Source organism: Poecilia latipinna, unplaced genomic scaffold (genome assembly GCF_001443285.1).
Source record: "Poecilia latipinna isolate Pla-1442-1.1 unplaced genomic scaffold, P_latipinna-1.0 Scaffold3484, whole genome shotgun sequence".
Classification (NCBI taxonomy): Eukaryota; Metazoa; Chordata; class Actinopteri; order Cyprinodontiformes; family Poeciliidae; genus Poecilia; species Poecilia latipinna.
This window is the reverse complement of record NW_015116100.1, coordinates 19,270-41,792: the sequence shown is the minus strand read 5'-3', so window position 1 is coordinate 41,792 and position 22,523 is coordinate 19,270. Positions and strand designations below refer to the sequence as shown.

Genomic DNA, 22,523 nt, shown 5'->3' with positions numbered 1-22,523 from the left:
TTATTACAGAGCAGGGCTGAGCTGGCAGTTAAGAACTACATAATGGTGGAACTCTGAGTTACTACAGAAGGAGGGTGAGCAGAATGTTTTAAGTACAGTCAGGGCAGAATGTTCTGGGCATTATATAACTGGTTTAACCAAACCACTGTTACTCATAGGATTAGTGTAGCCATTTAAAATTAAGCTTACTGAAAATTTCAAAATAAAAGCCTGAATATTCCTCTCAGAATATTCTTTTTTTCAGAATTTCCTGATTTCACATCAGTAAATTGCTGGTTTGTGCTTAATGTGACTGGATTAACCAAACCACTGTTACTCATAGGATTAGTGTGGTAATTTAAAATGAAGCTTACTGAACGTTTCAAAATAAAAGTCTCAACATTCCTCCCATGTGAGTGCACCGCCTATGGCGGTGCAATAATATTAGCCTTTATTATCTTTTTTTTTCCTCAGGACAGTGAACTGCCTTGCACAGCTCATTTATATGCGAATATAAATGAGTCAGTTGACTCAAACACACAAAGTTTTAAGTTTTTAAGTCTTTAATTTATAAAAGTGCACAAAAATGACAGGTAGAAAATTGTACATAATGGGCCTGGATAAATGCACCAGAACCAAATCAATCCAGTTATCAGCAGGTGTTCCTATGATAAAGTTTACAAAGCTGGATCTTTTAAACAAGCATCCAGGTTTACTGTGCAACATATAAACAGATGGGAGCAAATTCCATATTCATATTTATATGAATTTATATGTCTATATTTCATCACATTTATGGAGATAAATCCCACAAAGCCCACAAGTCATTAAATGCCAACTAGCTGGTTAACTTTGAACTGGCAGTGCCTGTAATATCCACCGCTCTCCTTTTCTAGAGACGGCTCCACGGCGCAGTATATCGTGGTCTGAGCTCCCTCCACCGAGTCTTTGGTGAAAGGTTTGGTAATCTTCATGAAGAACCTCTTGGGGGCACTGAGGTGGCACCACAGGTCCATCTAAAAGATCGCCAGGGTGGAGGGAGTAGGTGGTCCCTTCAGAGTCTAAAGATAGACGAGGTTTAAAAGCTGTTAAAATTTTATGTAAAGTCTTAAAGAGCTGGTAATCAGATTTTAAATTGGGTAAGAACTAAAAACAAAAAAACAGCAGCCTCCATGTCAAAGTCTGACTTTCAAAGCAACCTTACCCTGAAAACATGACAAGAAATCTCAAAAACCCTACAATAGCATAAATAATTACAATCTGCCATTTTCCATCTTGCTAAGGGATATTTAAAAGTGACCTATAGACCCTTTTCACACGACGTCACAAAATTCCATTCTGACTCGATGGGGTGTATCTTTACTTCCGGTGTGATTTTGCCTCGGGAAACCTGACTGAAAAATTCACGGATACTCATTATCTTAAGGATATAATAAAAGGTAAGGTTAATGACAACAGCATTTAAGTGTTAGATAACCGTTATTAGTCATTGTCAATCCACCATTCTCTAACTATGTATAAAATAAACAGTCTCCGATCGGAGAGTAAACCAGCTAGCAGATACCAAACATAATAGTTTGGTATTATTTCAGACAACGCTTTTGTAAGTTGCATAACATATAGTAATACCGTCATATTCAGTATGTTTACTGATATAGTAATATTTCAAATACACTAGTTTGAAAAAAAAGAATGCTAATGTTGGATCAAAGGATCAGAGCAATAAGTCTGTAACAGGATTTTCATGCGAACAGAGATCCTTCCACGTATTACTCTTGAACAACACCGTCTCCAGCGGGGAGTTTAGCAGCGTATTAGCACCAGAGTTGTGGCATATTGTGTTCATCCGTCTTCGTTTCCTCTTAATGTGACCTAATTCAAACAAATGAGAATGTCTCTCTACAGTTTTAACCAGCTTGATTAAGACATTTGAAACACACCATTGGTGGTTCAATCCATCCGAGATCCTGTTTGGTGCTGCGACTGGGTGAAGAGCAGATGCTTAACATGCATTACTCTTAATATTTGCATGGGCTGCTCTGTAGCATTATGGTTTAATTATGTATTGGCTCCTACTTTGTGCTACTTGATTGTAACTAGTGTGACTTACTAGGAAAAAAAGAAATCTGTCTTATCTTCTGATGGCTTTATTGTTGCCTGTGGGTTGTTACAGCTATACAATCTGGCCACAACTTACTTTTTTTAACCTCTCCAACAGATTTCACCCTGACTTGAAGCTGTCGAAGTCGCAGCTCTTGTTGCTCCGGGCAGCGCACCCCCCAGCTGCGCTCCGCGACTGCATACAGGCCATCGAGACTGCAGCGGGACACAAATCCGTGGCCTCTGCCCTGTCCAGGCTCAGCCTCTACTTGTTGTTTAACAGACTGGCTCTCCCACATGTTCCCACCCACAGCTGCAGAGACATCCTCCAGTTGCTCGGCTGGCAGACAGTGTTGACCAGGTATTCTGCACATGCATTCAAAAAATATTCGTATTTGATATACAGTACTTGCGAATGCCCATGACAGTAAAATGTCTGCTGTTTCTGATCAAAACTGTGGGAATGATTATGTTTGGGAGTCCTATAGAACGCTGATTAAGTTGCATGTTTGAACAAGTACTAAATCTTTTTGTTTTTTTATCAAAAATCTTTGATAAGTCACAAGTAAAGCCTGGTGGCCTGCCAGGCTTATCATACACTGGGGGAAACCCTGAGTTTAAGGGGTATGAATACTTTTGCAAGGCACTTCTTGTACATCAGTTATCTTTCACTTTACTCAGCCATTTCCAATAACTATCTTGTTCCGTGTTTCTCTCCCTCCTGTGTCTTTCCAAAATCAGTTCTTGGTTTTTCTGGTTAATAAAGTTGCTTTGTTATGTTTCATCATAAATAAAAGTGTAAACAAACACAACAGGAAAATGTGTTGCATAGTACGTGCATGGAATATGCGAAAAGCCTTTCAACAGTGCCTCTCTTGCCAGGATTGTCACACGCTCTGTCTCTTCCTCCCTGCAGGTTTCTCCAGGTGCGCCCGGCCTCTGTTGAGGATGAAAGGTTGCTGGTGGGAATTGTGACATTTTTGAATGCCTACTTCAAACAAATTCCCACAGAGTGTACCTCTGACCAAGGGGACCAGGACCTACGCTGGATACTGGAGCTGCTTCTGAACCAGGTCCAGATCATTGACACTTTATGGACAAGCATTAAAGTAAAACCTGCTGCACCAGCATACTGCTTTGCTTAGGATTATGGTGCAAGGAAATAGTCACAATTTTTTATTTTATTTATTTTTTTTTTGCATCATGTTGTTTAAGTGATGCGATAGATGTGATATGGAACTGTTAGCTTTAATATGCGAATATAAATGAGTCATTTCTCATCAGTCTCAGCCATCTGAACCATATGTGCATCACATCTCCACAAAGTAGTTTTCTAAATAAGTTCCTCAATGCAGCTGCTTACAGTATATAGCAGCAATCAAATCCTGAATAAATCAGGCAGATTGATAAAACACCCTGAACACATTACGGTCTCAAAACAACAGAAAAACAGCTTTTCCCCTTAGACATGGCAGATATTATTTCCTAAGCTCTTAAAAAAATGTCGGGGCTCTTATTTCGAATTACCCGTCTGTTATAGTAAGGAGAGCTACTTTCTGTCTTCAATCAGTCTCACCTTGGTTTTCTCATTAATATGTGTGTAAACAATAAGTCCTTCCCCGGTGGCTAAAGAAGACTCAGATTTAATGCCTAGTAGAGGTTAGCCTCGGTGCTCTCCTCTGTTTTTCTGTAATTACTGAGCTGTTTCAGGAACATCTGTCGCCTCATATACCCTCGTGAAGTGTGCACTGATCAGTAATTTATTTATTTTTTTGCCATGTGGCAGCCAACAGATTGTTTTTTTCTCTTTTAAAGAAATACAAGTGTTTGGTGAAGCTGTGCTTACTTTAAAAAAAGAGCTACTTGTATCAAATCTAGAAGAAGCAAGAGGAGATTCCAGTATGTTCCTTAGGATTCAGACATTTTCAAAAACGACACAAAAATGAATACTTTTTTATTAAAAATGTCAAAATTGGTGAGAAAATTAAGACTCAGCAACTGTCACTCACTAATGATTAACTTCAAAACAAGAGCCAAAAGATAAAACTAACTCTGATCTCGATGCTAATAATTCAGACACAAACAATCTGAGTTGATTAAAACTGATTATAAATTTAAGAACTCTCATGAACTTATTGGATTTTCCAGAAACCCAAGGGGAATATCGGTTTATAACTTGTGTTTCTGGAGGGAAGAAAATTTGTTAACATTACCTCCATGACATATTAAAAAGAATACAGACCCTTATTCGAAGTCCGCCTTTTTACAGTTCCGTCTCTGATCAAGTCGGGCAGCATGACAGAAAATCTTGCAATGGTGACAACATTGATGAATATTGACTTCATCAGTCTTCATAAAATAGTCTGAAATAGTCCAATATGACTATTTTCCATCGTTCTGCGACTAGTGCCATTTTAGGCACTAATTTGTGTCCATTGTGAGCATCTGCTGCTGTGAAACTATTCCTAACTGCATAAAAAATACATTAGCAAGTAAAATGCCAATTCACAACACTCTAAATATTCTCCAAAGATTAGTGTAGTTTACAGTATCACTCTATCTTTAAAGATGTTTCCTATAGGCGTCAAAGATACTCTTTATAAGATTCATTAATATAGAAAAATAATATGTCACATAAGTCATAACTATTGTCACTGACAGTGTTTCCACTTTCCTTCATCATCATGTAATGCTCAGAGTTTTAATTACTGAAAAAAAAAAAACCTGTATTATATTATTTTGAATTGAGCAGATTTGCAGACAAGCCACTTAATTCATTTTTCAGTTTCTTTTCCATGGCAAAATTCTCACCCCGCTAATGTATTTTAAAATATTTAAGTTGAGTAAGCAAACTAATAAACACACTAGTAATCTGCTTGAATAAATAATTAATTTGGATAAATGAAAATGAGTTAGGAGACATTTAAATATTAAGCACAACATCAAATTTAATCAAATCCTACAAATTAATTCTGTTTATACACTAATTTCCTAGGAGACTGCTGCTCTTCTTCATTTGCTTCTTGGTATGGAGTCGCAGATGTTGACTCAGAGTTTAGAAGATCCTGAGGAGATTAAGAGCCACGTAAACCAGAGGCTGCAGAGAGAACTCATAAAGTTCTTTAACACGCTTCTGATCAGGCTGTCGAACACAACTGACAGGTAGGTTAATATCAGACATAAATCTGTTATCTTTTACTTTAACTCCCTAGAGTGTTAGTCCATCACTGTTTGTTTCAGATATAAAAAGATCAAAATGGTAAAGCTTGAACAATGAAGAAAGAAACCATCCTCTAATGTTTTTCATCTAACCTGCTGTGTAAGAATAGTAATAATAATTAAAAAAAGGGAAAGCGTACTAACATCAGTTCCTAATTTTCCTTCCACTTTATTTCTGTCGTCTGTTTTTCTTTCTCCTCTGCCTGTCTGCTTTGCTTCTTTTCTCGCTGTCTCCTTTCCTGTCTGTCCAGGCTATGTTTGGCATTAGCAGGTCCCTTTAAGAGCCAGCTGGCGCTGCGCTTGCTGCAGAGCTTGCGGTTGTCTGATGCCCCGCGTTTCTATGGCCTTCCCAGCCTGGAGAGGGCACTGCAGGGCATGGTCAGCCTGACTTCCCAGCCTGGCTGGAGCTCCCACTGCCCTGACCTGGAGCCCAGCTCCCTCTGCTCCAAATATCTCAGTGGATTATTAGAGGTGAGTGTGAATGCCCCCCCGTCTCGTATTTGTGTGTGCGCTCATATGCTCGAGTTTGGAAGGGGCTTGTGCCAACCTCCCACTTGTTATGCAGATATTAAAGTGCCTGCGGAAATGTTAAAATGGTAAAACATGGAAATTTCCGAGGAATGAGCAAAAAAATGCAGCAAAGCGGACTTGTGAGACATGAATTGCAATTGACAAAAACCTCGGTGATCAGACGTGCCACCCCGAGAAGATGCTGATGAGATTAATCACCCTCGCATTTTCCATCTGTTCAGTTGTGCAGCAGTGCGTAAAACAATCGACTAACAAAGTGAAGACCAGCCTGTACAACAGTCATCGGCACAAAGGTGTCAAAAGTTCGTTGGCACCCACTGGACTCGCTCTGTTTACATCATAAATACGCATTCTTGTTTTGTTCTAATACAAATGTATAATAATGAAACAAAAGTGCATATTTAAAGACATATATATATTTTTTTGAATTTACTTAATTAATCTAAAACCACAGAGTTATCCTCTTTTTTAATTGTCTGACTGGCCTCTCCACTGACTTTTCTGGCAGCGTGGGGTCCTAGAGCTCTGCAGGCCTTTGGCTCCTCTCTCCTCATCTGCTCTTCTGTGCAGACTCCACATACTGATGGCACACAAAAACAAACTAATTAGTCTCTCAGCTGTATTAAAGTTTCATTTGGATGCAGTGCTCGACGAGCATACGATTGGCTCTGAATAAAAACAGAACGTACTGTAAGCTCAGGCTTTCGAGTTTGCTTTGTACTGTCAAGTTAATGGCACAGCCAATGCACGCTAGCCAAATCTGTCTTTGAATCATAGTTTTGTATGACGTGTAATTTTTAGGAAGACATTTCTGTATCATTCACACAGGTGATTTCTTCATTTTACGTTGAGTGGAGAGGGAACTCCTTGTCATTCATGGGGAAAGGTGTGACAAAGAACGCCATTATTTGCTTGCTTCACCTGTCCCATGAGATGATGATGGAAAACAAGGATAAGGCAAGTGTCATTGTAACGTTTTACCATTATAACCTGATGTAGCTGGAATAATTCTGTTACATTGTAGCTACATTGTAATGACACAACTCATTGTATTTTTATGTGACGAACCACCACAAATTACGACATAGTTGTAAGGTGGACAGAAAATGATTTTAAAAATGTTTTAGAAATGTGAAAAGAATAGAGTGATTATATCCATCCTCTTTACTCTGATACCCCTGAATAAGATTCAGCAAGTTGCCTTCAGAAGTAATATAGTCAACAGAGTCTGCTCCCACTATAACAAAATTGTTACAGTTTAAGAAGTATGAATACCTTTGCAAGGCACTTTTCTATGGATCTATGGACGAATAGATAACTGAATGTTGCATTTAAATTGAGCTTTATTCCAACATTAGGACTTCATAAGCCAGTGGTCTTTTGGGACTAATGGCACCACAGAGGAGAGTAGCGGCTCTCAGCTTGGTTTGGCGTGGCTTATCCCTCTCTGGGTGGACCGAGATCAAGAGGTAAAGCAGTCATTTTTCACCTTGCCTTCATGAACCCTCATCTTTTGCATGTTTGACATTTTGGACATTTTGAAACTCATCCCAAACGCATTGCAAAGTAAGGTGATTTCCCTGACTTATGAGGAGCCAGCGGGCTTCGATGCACCATTTTAGCATGTGTTTTCTCCTTTTCTGTCAGGTGAGGTTTGCCAGTCTGAGTTTAGGCGCTGCTCTCTCCTCCATGCCCAGTGGCTGCCAGATTCTGTGTGCCAGCTGTCAGAACATCAGCGGAGGTCTGTGGGGCACGCTGCTCAACATCCTCTTGGATCAACAGGAGAGCAGCATGGTTCGCAGAGAGGTGCGTTGGAAAAACTCCCTTGCGATGAAAGAGCTCTTTTGTTACGTTTTTACTGCATTACATGACTTTTCACAATGTGTCAAAATGAAGCTATTTGAGTATTTATCGCTTTTATTTCAGGGTAATGCAACTTATGATTTGCCACCTTAAATAAGCAAAAGCACTCAAGTGCTCAGAATAATGTATTACCAACCAAATACAGGCAGATGGCACTGTTGCTGGTGCAGTTCACCTTAACCCAGACTGTATGTGTGTGTGTTTCTCCCTGTCCTTGGTTTGTGTGTCCAGGCTGTGTTTATCTTGCAGAACTTGCTGGTGATGCCTATGCCTGCCAACGCAGAGGAGGCCAAGGACTCCCACTGGCAGGTCAGCAGATCTGCCTGCCAGTTCAAAGCCCTTTTACAGACCATAAACCTTTTTCTACCCCATTTTCTTTCTGTTTTCTTCCATCTGGATCTGCTCTCTTACCCTCCCCAGATCTCTTGTTTATAGAGAAAACTGCTTTGGACTTCAGATCAGGCATGTTGCTGAGTTAAATATTAATTTAGATTTAGGCGCATGCATAGAGAATTCACATCCAGATTAATTAAGCGCTCAGTCAAAACTCCAAAGGCATTCTAAAAAAAGGATGCAGGTACTCGGATAGAGACCTGTATGTGTGAGGCGGTTTCTAAAGACGGCGCAGATGGAAGTTCTCGAAAGAGTTTGTGGGGGGCCGGGAGGGGAGTCTGAAAGGATTGAGTTTTGTGAGTAGCTGTGTGGGAAGCATTTGGGGAAAGAGGAACTAAAAATCTAGGACACACATTGTCATCTCTTAGACATTTTTGAAATGTCATCTATATCCATATTGCAACTTAACTGATATCTTTCATCTCCGACAAGATTTTTTTTTTTCCTTATGTCAAAAATGTAAGAGAACTCAAACTAAAGTTATTTTTTTTCTTTCTTTAATTTTTTCCCCCCCTTCAGCACCCATGTGTCCATGATGAGGTTTCCGGTGTGTCTTTGGTGGGTCTTCCGGCACTGCAGGCTCTGCTTTACCACTGTCAGTATTTCCACAGTGTGGCTCTCTCTGCCTCGACTTGCTACTGTGGCAGGTACACCTTCGACCTGCTGCCACGGCCTGGTGGGAGCGATAATCCCAGCCTTCAGGAAAGCTCTTTAGCTGGTAAACCCCGATTTCCTTACAGTCGTCATGATGGATTACGAGCAAAGAAAAGGATTATGCTTGTTAATGCCCGAAACTTTGATAACTATGTGTCACATTTGTGTGTTGTTGTGTTTAATTCTGTGTGTACGCTGACTTAGATTCAGAAAATTCCCTGCTGCCTTGGAGATGTGACCCCGCACCTAGTGTCAACTCTGGAAGGAGTTTCGGCTCCCTTTCTACTTTAAGCACTGCAGTCAGCAATGCTCTAGTACGTAAAACCATCCACTCATTAGTTTGTTTGTTTGTTTGTTGATTCATTTATTCATTCGTTTGTTGTCCATCCTCTCATCTCAGGGCTTCCCCCAGAAAACTTGCTAAGCCTGGTGCCCGGGGCGTTAGGGTAGTCATCCAGCCGGCTGTCGTGTTTTTGAGTTAAAAAATGTTTAAAGTTGACAGGAAATTTGCAAATGTCACTTGATAGTTCTACATTTTTGGAAGACTGGAAGATTAATACTTAAACATCAACTATAAAGTCTTAAAAAAAGGCAGTAATAATAATAAAAAAAGATAAATTAATGATGCTAAGCCTGGTGGGGGCACAAGTAAATCCTGGTGGCCCGCCAGGCTTGTGATACACTGAGGGAAACCTTGCATGTATTCATTGGTGCATCCATCCATCCATCCATGCATCTTTAGTTTTTCAACCCCACTTTTTTCCCTCCTCTTCTTCACACTGAAAGCTTCACAGGTTCTATATTCACATTCTAACCATAGTAAAAATCTGTACCATTAATTCATTTTCCTTTTTATTTTCTTCTTATGTTTAGGAAATTGGATAAAAAGAAGTAAGAACTCACAGCGTTTGAGGCAGTAAAAGTAATGGATTTTGAAATGGGGGCTTATTTTACCCATTTTTAGAGTCTAATATCTTACCAGGAAATGAGACATTTATAATTCATTGAACATTGGGTGAGAAAACCGACAGGATGACTAAAATGGGTTCTGTTCAATACAAGAAGGTATTGCATTCAACAAAGTAACCGTGCCTTTTTCATAGTTTTGTTTTGTGGTTGGTGTTTTTGCTTTTTTATACACTAGAGTCATATTCAGTACATTTGAATGTTAATGAAAAGTTAATTTATTATTTCAGTAACTATTGATACTCAACTTTAACCTCAATAGTGAAATCTGTGATTCTATTTCATCTCCCCTCGTTACGTAGGCATACTGACTGTACTGATTGCACATTTATTATTATTATTATTATTATTATTATTATTATTATTCAGAAAGGGGCTTTTTGATCTACACAAGTGCCTCCTATTAGGAAAAGTTCAGGAATGAGCTTTTACCCACGTGTAGCTCTATGAAATAATAATTTTCTTGTGGTTCCTCCTCGGAGATGAAGTTTTCAGCTTAGATATATCTGTGTTTAGGAGTTCTAATCATATATTCTTTGAGCGCAGTTTTGTTGATTTTCTGTTTTTGTTTGGTTTACACTAGCTAGTTTCACCTCTAACAGATTGTTCTGACAGATCATGTGAATTAGAGGAAATTTCCCCTCAGAATATTTCAAGTGAATTGAATCCTCATGCTCTCCTGTTTTCTGTTGCTTGCAGAGTAAAAGTTCAAGGCTGAACACTCTCAAAGTTTCCTCCCCAGTCGACATCCCAGACTGTACTCCTGCCAGACTGATGGCTCAAGGTACTACAAAGAGAAAAATCTGTCTGGACTTAAACTCTCCACATAGACCTTTGGATATTGTCTGCCTTCGGAAAATGTAACCCGTGGTGTGTTCGGGAACAGTCATAAAACCAAAACCGCTGTAACGTATACAATTCCGAGAGTGAAGCTCTTACTTCTCGTAATTTCACCTCGGCCCAAGAGACAGACCAGGATGTGATTCAGTGGCTTTTGACGTGTCTCGCAGGTCAGAGTGATAGAGACACAAGCAACTCAAGTGCCTCACAGGACTCCCAGCCAGTCAAGTCCTCAGGCATGGAAGCGGTTGTCATAGTAACTCCTGACCTCTTGACGGCCCACTGTGGCCTGCTGTATAATCTGCTGTCCGTCCTGCCAGACTTCACCCTCTCTGCCATGCAAGAAAACCAGCTACTGCCGGTTCTGAGCAGGTAAAAGGCCACAGGTTTTGTTCGTCCTACGCAACATCTTTCTGGCTGGTGTGTTCAGCGTACCACGCTGTACCTTTATTTCACCGTTCACACTGATGAAACTATAATATGAATGCTATTGGTTCTCCGTTCACATCTTTGCAGACAGTCTTATCCCATCATATTTCTTTCCCCCTTTCAGTGTGGTCGATGTCGAACTCATGGAGAAATGTCTGAGCGAGCTCAGGTCTCCCGGCATCCTTCCCGGAATCAGAGAAGACGTCAAGCGTCAGGTAAAACAGCACGGATCGGCTCAGCGTTTCGGGAAGTTTTCCAGTTGTTGTTTCTTTATTATCATGATCCGCCACAAAATACGTGGGTTGGAACTCTGTGCCAGTTTCAGAACAGGTTATCTAAGTGCACCTCCACATATTCAGTGTGGGTGGAATACTTAATAAGCTTATGCTGGAAGCATACAATTGTTTTGTTTTTTTTGTGTTTTTTTTCAGCATAGTTACCTTCTTGTTTTTTCTCTCCAACTTTGACAACTTAACAAATGATTTTTGTGCTGTAGGAGGGTGTTATTATTTTACCTGCACTTTGTTAATCTGTGTTCATTTGTGTGTGGCTTCTCAGTTTGTCACGGCTCTTCGGTTCCTGTCGAGCTTTTGCAAACTGCTGCAGTCTTGTGTCGTGGCAAGCAAGGAGCTGATTGGCCAGATGGACTTCCTGAAGCTGCTGTTGCCTAATCTGGTGGCTGCACTTATGCTGGATGCCAAATTATTAGGTGGGACTCTCATGCTGTGATTAAATAGATTGCATGCAGTAGTAATGATACCCCGTAAACATTTTTTATTGTTATAACCACAAACATCAACCTTTTCTGGGATTTTATGTGATAGACCAAATCGATTTTCTTTTTTTTTTCTGAAAAGGAAAGAAAATGTCCTTAAATCTTTTCGCTAATAAAATGTGAATTTAATGTCAAATCCTGCCCTCCCCAGGGTGAATTTTAAAGAACTGCAAGTGTTTCTGGGTATGTCAGCTGGCAGCTTTGCACATCTTTATCCTGAATTTTTTTAACTGTACTTCATTGGAGAATACAAAAAGCTCTGCTGGGTTGGAATGGGGGAGTATCTGTAAACATAGTGGCCTGGAAAGTTGATACAACAACAACAGATCTTAAATGTATTTTGGGTACTAATCCAGTCAGTGATTCATAAGCTGACAAAAGTGTGTTATTTTAAAATCTATGGACTTTAGAACTTGGGTGATGTGCTCTGTCTTCCTGGTTTTAGTGAGAAGACGAGCAGCAGCAGCTTTCTGGTTCAGACACTTGATTCTGGTGCAGTAATCAGTGCCGCTAAAGATAAACACATCAGCACGTCTTGCTAACTGTGTTTGGCTGCCACGTAACATCTCAGTTGATTGCATTGATGTTTGTGGTTGTAGCATTACAAAATGTGGAGAGGCTAAACCGGCGCGAACCCTTTCATGAGGCTTCGCATAGGTCTACAATGACCTATGCAGATCAGTCGCGTTCTGTTTAGCCGTTTCTCAGCTCACTCTGCAGTTCAACCGTAGCTCTGATCTGTTTACCTCTTTGTGGCCGTCCGCTGTCATAAAATTTGTGAGTCACTCCTTCCCCTCCTCAGACGCAGGTACGTGGGACGCGGTTTGCGCGTGCTGGACAGACGTGTTTACGCTGCTGGCTACTCTGGTGAGGAGAGGCGGCTCGGCAGCTCACCCATCTGTCTCCGCCGCGCTGGGCAGATGCTGGCGGACATTCGCAGGTACACGGATGCCTCTCTCTGCGAGGGAGTTTAAGTGACGAACATAATTTTGCTGGTTTAGAGGGCGAAATCATTTGTGTGATCATGTTATGGATCGCCCCTCAAGTTTCTGTCTCTTTAGTGAAATTTACATCTTCATCTTGGCAAACAAATAAAAGAATAAAAAAATATTAAGCATGCTAGCTGCATCCTTGCTGTTGTATAAACTTTCTGTAACAGATGTGAGGGTAGGATAATTAAACCACCTCTACCCCTCCTACTTATATCTTCCTCCCAGATTAATGACGCAGCAAGGACGTTTAATGAGTCCAGTAAAAGATGAATGCTGGGCCTTTGTGCTCATGTGTGTTTTTGTCAGCAACGATGTTTATGACATCTGGGCGTTCAGACGAATTTAGATGATTAGTTTGCACAAGCTGCCTCAGTCATAGTCAAATATCCAGCTGTCACTGGTTTTAAAGTTTTGATTTGCTTTTTTCGTTGTTGTTGTTGTTGTCTCAGAAAGCATTTGTCATTCATTACAGTCAGCAATTTATTTTATTTTTTTACATTTTTGTCTGCAGGAACATTATCGCAGTGTCTGGATGAGAAAAAGGCAGATTTGCTGCTCCACACAGCAGCTCTGCAGTTCCTCTCCACAGTTTTCACAGAGGAGACGAGGCTCTGCGGCACAGAACTCAAAAGCTCCACATCCAAGCACAGCAGCACTCTGTCAGATATCCTAAATGGTCCCTCTGCCAGTGAGCTGTGTGAACTGCTATTGCAGGTAGGTGCGAATGTTGCAGTCGTGTGATAGTCTGCTCAGTTATCGCAGGTGCTTTTTAATCCCAGGATTGCCTGTGTGTTCGTGGCCAGAGTTTTAAACTTCAAGGAAGGTGTTTGAGTGTACAGCAACACTAACCTGATTGTTGTTGTTCTCAGAGCTTTGAGAAAAGGACCCTTCAGGACCCTTTAAAGAAGCTCACAGCCAGAGCTCTGATGACGCTTCTGGCCTGCAGTCCCACAGCTCAAAACCACGCAGCCACTGGTAATTCCCCAAAAACACAGCTGTCACCTCTGCGACTGATTCTAAAACCGCACAAATAAACTGTGCAGCAGCCTGTGGCACGTCTTCCTAAATTAAACTCCAGACAGCTCACTGGCTGTTTGTGTTTGTGAAAATGTGTTTTAGCTGCAAAAATGTACCACCAATTTTGTCTTATTGCAGTATTAGTGTATGCGTGTTGCAGAGAACTGCCTGAACTACAATAAGGCAATAAATTATGCAAATAATTTAGGTAGCAACCACTCAGGCTGTCTACGGCTGTAATATATTATGTGGCACTTTTTGTTTGTAGCAGCATAAATATTTTTAGGGATGGAAGAAAGTGGTAAGGTTGTCAAATTAGTAAGACGGAAACAAAGATTAGCTGGATAGACTTTCTCATTTTCTGAAATCTGCTATAAAATCGAAGCCTAAAGACATCATTACATTTATTGCAAGTCATGCTGTTATTGCAACATTTACCAGTACTAATACATATTGCATGCTTTTCTTATATTTGAGCACATATACATTGGAAAAAAAAGATTTTCCTCCACACGTTTCTTCTTTCACACTCAAATGTTCGCGTTACAGAATGAGAATTATCTGATTAAATACAAAAGTTAGCTTCCACATTCTACCTCTGATTGGATAAAAAAAAATAAGTCAAAAGTCTGAACTTAAATCTGACCGACAAGCTGCCGAATTACCTCAACAGGCTAAATATGTTGCAATCCCTCTAACATTACTGATTTATAATAGTTCTGCAAAAATAAAAATATGGTTTTATCTTTTTTTACCAGTTATTGCAAATGCCTGATGGCAGTTGTTGTGGCCAAGGGTAGCATGACTAATTATTTAGTTGAGGGAAAAACAACTTGTTGTTTGGATAGGTTGCAACTAACATGGTTATAATATTTTTATTCTAAATGAAATCACTTTTTAAATTGCTCGGTCGAAGAAAAAAAATCGTATGATTTTGAAATTCAGTTGTTTTTTGTTTTTTTTGGTAAAAAAAAAACAACAACTGAATTTTGAGGAAGACAAATACTTATTGTTTTTAGCTACTTTGATGCTCCTGCTGTCTTGTGTTCCAGCCGGTTTAATTGACAGCTGTGTGGAGCAGCTGAAGCAGACCCATTCCCGCCTCCACCTGGAGTCCATCCGACCCAGCAAGGCTTCTACTCGCAAAAAGGTGAGCACAGGCCGACGGGAAACTTCCCATCTCAGCACATTTTTAAGCTCCGTGTGTTAGCATTTTTTCCCCCCTCAGTTGGGTTAAATAACAAACTGAGGCTACATCAAAGTGTTTTTTTTTTTTTTAGAAGAAATGCTATGAATACGTATTGTACAGTCCCAGCTGTTCTCTTATTATCCTTTTCAAGTGTTTAATGCAGCCAGGAAAATGCTGTTTTGAATCCAGAACAATTAAACATGTTGCCTTTCGTTTTGTTTGTTCTCATATTTTCAGGACGGGGGCCATTTAAAAGAAGTCAAGCTGACTGCAGGGATCCTGCGGAGCGCTCTTTATTGCAACGATGAATGCAAAGTGAGTTTCTATGGCTGCTATTAAATTCCCCACAGTTAATTGGTTTTTAATGGAACCTCGCTGTACAGGTACCTCCAAATGAGATCCAAATGTGCAAGATGCTGCTAACATTTCCTCTCGTTGAGCTTCTTTATTTCTCCGTTTTGTTACTTTTAGAGGAAATGAGCTGTTTTTTTGTGTGTTTTTTTTATTCCTCATCCTTTACATTTAGAAGATATTGAGCTATTTTAGGCTGATTACAGGTATCTTTGTCAGCATCGGGTTATAACAAATGTGTTCCAGAATTGGGTTTGCCTCTTTCACTCTGCGGACATCTAACTTAAAGCGTTTTCTCTTTACAAGTACATCAATCTAATCTATTTACGTGTGTAGGTGGTTGCTATGGATGCCCGTTTAGCTCTGAGACTCTACGCTCTGTGGCCGTGGCTCTTATTGGACGACCCCACAATGGAAGCGGTCCTGGAGCTCCTGTGTGTGTACACCGCCGACAGCCAGCCAGGTGGGAACGAGATGTTGCGCATGTTGCGTCTCTCTGAGTGTTTGTGCCTGTGATGTCGCCTCCTTCTGCGATTAGCAATCTCACTGAGTCATACACACTTTGCATTAAAAGTCCCATTGTCCTCTGCGACGACCACATTGTGTTTCACTGCGTAAGAGCGGTGCGTGGTTTGCTTGCCGGTAACAATGGGCACCGTGTCAGAATCGATCAGGCTGCATGTCAGTCTCACTGCGGCTTCAGACCAGAGGGACATGATGTGGAAAACAAGAGAACATCTCTGGCTTGTCTGAGACGTTTCTGTTCGTTCTTGCCAACCAGCAGAGTTAAGAAAAAAAAGAGAAACAAAAAAAAAAACTACAGTTGACAAGAACAAATTTCAAGAGAAAAACAATCTGGGAAACAATCACTCATGTGTCACTTGATCTCTGTGTGTGTATTCAGTTATCTGTTATTGATATAAAGTTTCTTACAAAAGTATTTTATCATGTTAAAACTACAAATTCTATTACACTGTTGAGGAATTTATATAGCAGATTAATTGTGAATCGAAGGAAAATACGACAAATGTTTTGTAAGTATTAATGTAAGAAGGAAACCCAACCCACGACAAGTCTGATCCGCAGTTTTTCAGTGGTCATGTAGTGAACACAACAAACAGGTGGGGAAGAAGTGTTCTGGTCGTGTTGAAGACCACAATTTCACTTTTTGGCCAAAAAGTGAAACAATATAATTGGTGAAAAGCTAACGCCGCTCCATCTACACAGTGAGAGATGGGGGTGGAAGCATTATCCTGTGGGGATTCTTTTCAGCAGCAAAGACCGTGAAGCTGGTTAGATTGTTGGAAAGACGGATGGAGCTAGATGCAGACCAAACCTGAAAGAAAACCTTTTTTTTGTGTAGACTGTAGACTGGTGTGGAAAGTCCAAACCTAAATCCATTTAAAGTTTCAGTGGAAAGTCTTGAAAATGTATTTTTCCATACACACGGTGCCAGCCAGAACTATATTAGAAAATACAACAAAACTTTCTGTTAAAGATGTACAAACCGGATTAGCTTAATCCCAAAAGTCTTTCAACTGGAACGACAAGGAATGGTGTTTCCTAGGGGGATACAGATATAAGCCACACTTTTCAGATTTGTAAACTGTATAATAAAAACAAAAAAATTACCTATTTTTGTAACCTATTCCTTTCACTTTACAATCATGTCCTGAAAGCTTTTACAAGACGCTGCAGTTGTTTCATCTGAGTAACTGAAATTTCTCTTGCTTCACTTAGAGCAATTTCTGATAGCCGGAGTTCACAAGTGTTGACAGGTTTGCGTAAGTAACTCTAAACGTGATTGGCAGCAGCTTTTCAGCGGACGTGTGCACACGCTCAGATCTAAACTGACTTTTTCTTTAGACCCCCCTTCTTCCCTCCCTCCCACCACACCCACATCGGCTCAAGCTGGGAAGCTGCAGAAATCAGTGAAGTCAGGCACAGTGTTTCCCTAAAGGTTAACCGAACAGCAGGTTGGATTTGGGCTTCACGCAGCCTGGCTTAGTATTACACCATCCACCCTGAGGCAACCACCGAGTCTCCTGAGACGCCTACGTTTCTATTCACTCTTTCATCTCCTGTCTACCGCCTTCATCCGAAACTTTAGCGTTGCTAGTTTAAGTGGAACTGTTGTTTTTTGGGGTTTTTTTTTTTATCTGTTCCCTCCCTGCTTATTTTCAGGAGATATTTTTGTAATTGCCTCAAAACCTGGTCTCACAGACGCAAAGATCGCAATTTTTTTTTGCTCTTATTTGAGATGAGACGTTCCTTGTATTGCAGAGTACTTGATGAGATTTAAGGCAACACTTGGGACGCTTAAGATCTTATCAGAAAGATCCCGTGTTAACCCTCGCCGATGTCATGATGGCTTCCTGACAGGTGTAAGCATAACCTCAGGCCATCTGTCGCGTTCCAGGATTAATGTAACCAACAAGTTGTGATGTTCTCAAATGAACAACATCCACTAGTGTCAGAAAGTCATGAGTGATTTTTTTTTTTTTTTTTTCATTTATCATCTTTTACTTCCTTGATGCCTTTTGGTATTTGCATTCCGGATATTTCTGCATAATAAATATCTACAGCCTGAGGCTGCTAGGCAAAAATAATTTGCCTCCCACCAAGAGTCAGAGCACCACAGTTGCCATAATGAGGCAGTCGTTTCAAGGTGAACCAAAATTAGCAAATTAAAATAGCCACAAATGTTTTAAAGCTCTCTTATGAAGTGATGAGCTTCTGTTACATTTCTGCAATTAAAATAAAGTAACAAATTATACATTTTTTCATCATCATTTAGCTGATTTATGTTGATACTATTTTTAAAAAGGGGAGGGGAAAAAAAATGTGTCAGTTTGCTATGCTGTGTGATGTTTAGGTGGCCAGTCCGCGTTTCTGCTTCCCTTGGTGCTGCGGGCTGCAGCAGAGCTGAGCGGCTCCACGAACGTTTCATTGTTGCACTTAACTATTCTTTCAAGGGACGAGCTGTGCGGCTGTTATCAGCGGTAGCTTTAAGTTACACTCAAAAAGCCTGTTGCTGGCATGAAATTGCAATTCAGAATGTTAATTGGCCTGAGTGCTCCGTTATATTTTCAAGAACTCTGTAGTATTTTTATTTTTTTAAGATCAGATTGCGACAGATTGACATAAAGCAAAATGACACACACACACAAGAAAGTCAACTAAGGAAATGTAAAATCCATATAGTCGCGATCTGATTTTTAGCAAACCAGTTTAGCCATAAAGACGTGTACAGTGTGATTTATTTCAGAAGAGATGCGGCACTTAAAATGTTGGACTGCTCTATAAGCATGGAAGCTCTGACTTGACGATTCCCATTTTATGAAGAGAGAGACAAGAAGTCTTTTAAATGCTATGTTTTATGGTTAGGAGATGCATAGTTTGCTAAATGTATCTTTTTTTTCCTCTGTTCCCAGCATGCAGTTCCCTCTGTGGCAGCAGCCCCAGTGGGGTGCCAGGATCTAAGGGCTCCTCCAACGCCTCTCTGATGCACTCGGTCATGAAGCTGAGCTCTCTTGCCCCAGACAACAGCCCCATCCAGAATCTATGCTTCTCTCTCCTGACTAACCTGGTTGTGTCACGAGACTGTAGGTGCATCCTGCAGAAGGTACATTATTAAAACAAAAGCAGCAAATCCAAAGGATTACTTGAGTTATAGTTCTTCCCTTTTAGATGTAAAGTTGTACAAACTGCAACACGTGTTTAAATTACAGCTTTTCTCCTTACTTGGTAGAATCTAGTTTCTGAAGGTAGTATTTAATGAGGTGATCCATGATGCTGTGCTGTAATCTGTCTCTTTTGTGATCATTTCCTGTGATTCTCAGAATAATTTCATTCAAGCCTTCCTGTCGGTGCCGGTCCCTAAGGTGGCTGCTGCTAAGGCCTCATCGGTCGGTGGCGGTGGGAACCTCCTGAGCCTGTGGCTGAGATTCCTAGTCAGCCTGTCCGCCACAGAGGACGGGCAGCAGAATATTCTGAAATTGTCTGGAGTTCTGGAACTGCTGGCCGAACTGGCGCCGCATCGACCACACGCACTGCTCACCTTTCACAACCTCTGCTTCTGCCCCGCCGTCAAATCACACGTCGTGACTAATGGTACGGAGCAGGAGACGGGTTTGAGATTTAACTATTGCATAGAGGTTGAAAAAGCACTTTGGCGATTAAGGTCATCTTTTTAGTGTGTTTTTCATGAATGCCTTTCAGCTTTCTCATTCCCCTCTTCAGCTGTACGTCTAGGAATTGAGGACATTAACTGAATTTACAGCTCAGACCCCTTACACATTTCCACATTTTGTTTTGTCATCTAAAACCTCCAAATGCGCGCATATATATATATATATATATATATATATATATGTGACATCACACAATTTGGGAATTGTATACCAGTATGTATATTAATTGCAGTAGAAATACAGCAGTGAAGGCCTTAGATCTTTTATTGTGATCATTAGTGAACAAACAAAATCATGAATGACAAATGTATAAAGACAGGACCTCCCGCCTAACCTGACTGCCCTGGAAAGTACCATATTTATACAAGTATAACTCATATCAGTCCTGAAGAGGGAGAAAAAAAAATGCATATAAATTGCATCTGGCTAAGAAGTTTAAGGGCCAGCCAAGCTATTAAATAGATATATTTAAAAATTGTGATTTATATACAGTAAGAGAAGCAGCCAAGAGGCCTATAATAACTTAGCAGGAGCTGCAGAGATCCACAGCTCAGGTGGAAAAATGACTTTAGCATTTTAATCTAATAAACATGTTTTGATATAAAAACATTTGGAGACGTTCAAGGCGAATAAACATTTTTTGTAGGGTCTGTACCAATGTGTTAAATTGAAGTTTCTCTCCGAACCTAAACAATATTTCTTAATAAAAAGCCATTTCTCCACGTTTCTAAAATCATTGCTACATTAGGCTTTTGCTATCAATTACTGGAGTAATTAATCAATTAGTCACAGATAAATTGTGTTCAGAAGTAAGGAAAGAACCGAATACCAAATTAATTTTTATAGCATATAGCATTCAATCTCATATTTTCAAAATAACGTATACAACGTGTGACAAAAATGCAATGCATAACAGTTTGGGGTGGCAAAGTCGGACCAGGTAATTCTAACTTTAGCAGCGTTTCGCTGCAGTTTCAGTGGTGTGAAGATGAAATAACCAAACGCTGAGCGAAAATGAAAGTGGGGGAAGCTGCTGAGACTGAAAAAGCTTGTGCAGGTGGGCAGATGTGTCCCACACAAAGTACACTGCAGGTGGTAGTTGAAGGACCAGCTGCGTGGAAAATGTCATGTTACCACATTTTTTGTTTCCTGTGGAAATTTTGACATTTCCTGTTTAAGCTGTGTGTGTGTTTGTTTTTTTTTAGTGATCATATTTATGATCACATCATTTGAATTGCTCTTGTCTGTATGCCAGCATCTAACTTTGTTTCTCTATTATTATTTTTTGTGTGTCTATTTATTTAAACAGTATGATGATTAAAACATTTTAAAACAATCATTTACATGAGGTAATGATGTTGTGAAGATTACCGATTGTCTACATGTTTGTGTTCCAGATAAAGCCATGAAAGTTTTGTTACGGTGTTTGGAAAGTAAAGAGCTGGAGACCTGCTGTATCGGAGCGTCTGCACTGTGGGCTCTACTCCACAACAATCAGAGGGTACACACACACTCACACACACTCACTGACGCTCTGAGGTGGTTGCATCTACTCTCCAGTAAAGTCCTAATTTATCTTTTTGTTTTCACATTTAATTTTTTATGCTTTAACGACGACCTGAAAAACCTTAACAGCTATTATGTCCTCTCATTTATAATGCTTCTTTAAAGCATTATAAACATAAGTTATTTTTCTGAATCAGTTTTTTTGTTGTTGTTGTTTTTCTCTTGACAGGCGAAGACTGTACTGAAATGTCCATCTGTTCGATTAAAAATCCAGGAGGCACTGACCGTCTCCAAGAAAGGCATGCGTGTTTTCATTTTGACAACCAAATAACGCGACTTCCACCCACCAGATTGTTAAACAGTGTTTAGAACATTGGGGTATTCCCATCAGAAGCCATTAGTGAAAAAGGAAAAAAAAACAAACATGTATTTTATAAATTTTCTTTTTGAAATAAATAGTATAACATTGAAATGAATTTTTTTTTATGAAACAGAGGAATAGAAATTAAAATTTGGCTGGTTTCCCTTTTCAGTTTCAAAACAAAAGCACTTATCGACCGAGAAAAACAAAACAAAAATCACGTTTTGTCATATCAACATGCGGCCATCTAATTCTGTGGCCATCCTTTAATGCGACTGTTGGAGGCGCTGTTTCCTCCTTAGACCTATTCACTGCAACACAAGTGAATATGAAGTAAAACATACAGAATGAGGACCTATATGAAGTTGTGATGAGTTGGGAGAGGATGAGTAGTTTTGTTACTCCATTGAGTTCAGTGTTAAAAAACTCACCTTCACCTGGGCAGCGATTTTACGGGATAAAACTTACATTTTATTAGTGCAAGCTGAGGGAAAATGTCAGGGAAAAAAAAGAAAAAAAAAACATCAAATTGTCTCATTTTCTCCTCTGAGTATGAAACAAAAGCCTCGTTTAAATTTCTGCTCATTTATTTTTCCTCCACTAGAAAGGAAAATGGCTTTACTTTAAAATAAAAATCAAGTAACCGCTTGTGTGTGTGTGTTTTTTTTTTTCTTCTGTTGCTTAGCACTACTCCTGAGAAAATCCGATTACTTAAAGATGCATTCATCAGCAACAAACCGTTTATTTTGTTTTTAATCTTCTTGTTTTTGTTATTCTGTTCTGTAGATGCAGAGAAGAAGCAGGAACCTTTGAACTCCTACCTGCAGAAGTGCCTGGATCAACTTTCCCAGCTGCTAAAAAGTTGAATGTAACTGACTATTTTAATTGTGTAGTTTTGTATCATGTTTTGTCATCTATGAAATATGTCATTTGGATATTAAAGTGATGTCAACCTTTCGTCCTTGCCAGATCTCATTTATCGGAACTTAGCTGGCGTGTGGCTTTGAACTCGTCGCCGTGGCGACGGTGGTGTTCGGCAGCTGATTCACAGCAAAACGCAACAGTTTTTGTGGAAAGCCACAACATAGAAACATTTTCAAATGGCGAAACCCTACATTTAGAGGAAACGCTCACATTTATTATTACTGAATGTCGCTTCTCTAGT

The 22,523-nt window shown here is 40.0% G+C and overlaps 1 protein-coding gene across 2 annotated transcripts; it reads left to right on the top strand.

Moving 5' to 3' along the window:
* The first annotated feature begins 1,647 nt into the window (after nucleotides 1–1,647).
* Nucleotides 1,648–22,315, top strand: LOC106941065 (rotatin-like). Of its 2 annotated transcripts, none has more exons than XM_015024002.1 (25): nucleotides 1,648–2,440; nucleotides 2,996–3,152; nucleotides 5,075–5,241; nucleotides 5,550–5,769; nucleotides 6,658–6,786; nucleotides 7,188–7,298; nucleotides 7,477–7,635; nucleotides 7,942–8,001; nucleotides 8,605–8,803; nucleotides 8,944–9,053; nucleotides 10,405–10,489; nucleotides 10,716–10,917; nucleotides 11,099–11,189; nucleotides 11,533–11,683; nucleotides 12,552–12,689; nucleotides 13,253–13,455; nucleotides 13,611–13,716; nucleotides 14,811–14,908; nucleotides 15,185–15,262; nucleotides 15,635–15,761; nucleotides 18,733–18,923; nucleotides 19,141–19,411; nucleotides 20,889–20,992; nucleotides 21,227–21,296; nucleotides 22,145–22,315. In XM_015024002.1, the coding sequence occupies exons 1-25, from the start codon at nucleotides 2,121–2,123 to the stop codon at nucleotides 22,222–22,224; spliced, it is 3,627 nt and encodes a 1,208-aa protein (XP_014879488.1). In that variant the 5' UTR covers nucleotides 1,648–2,120; the 3' UTR covers nucleotides 22,225–22,315. The 2 variants fall into 2 exon arrangements, with proteins under 2 accessions (XP_014879488.1, XP_014879487.1); XM_015024001.1 differs by having other exon boundaries at nucleotides 1,649–2,440; nucleotides 7,924–8,001.
* Nucleotides 22,316–22,523: the final 208 nt, after the last annotated feature.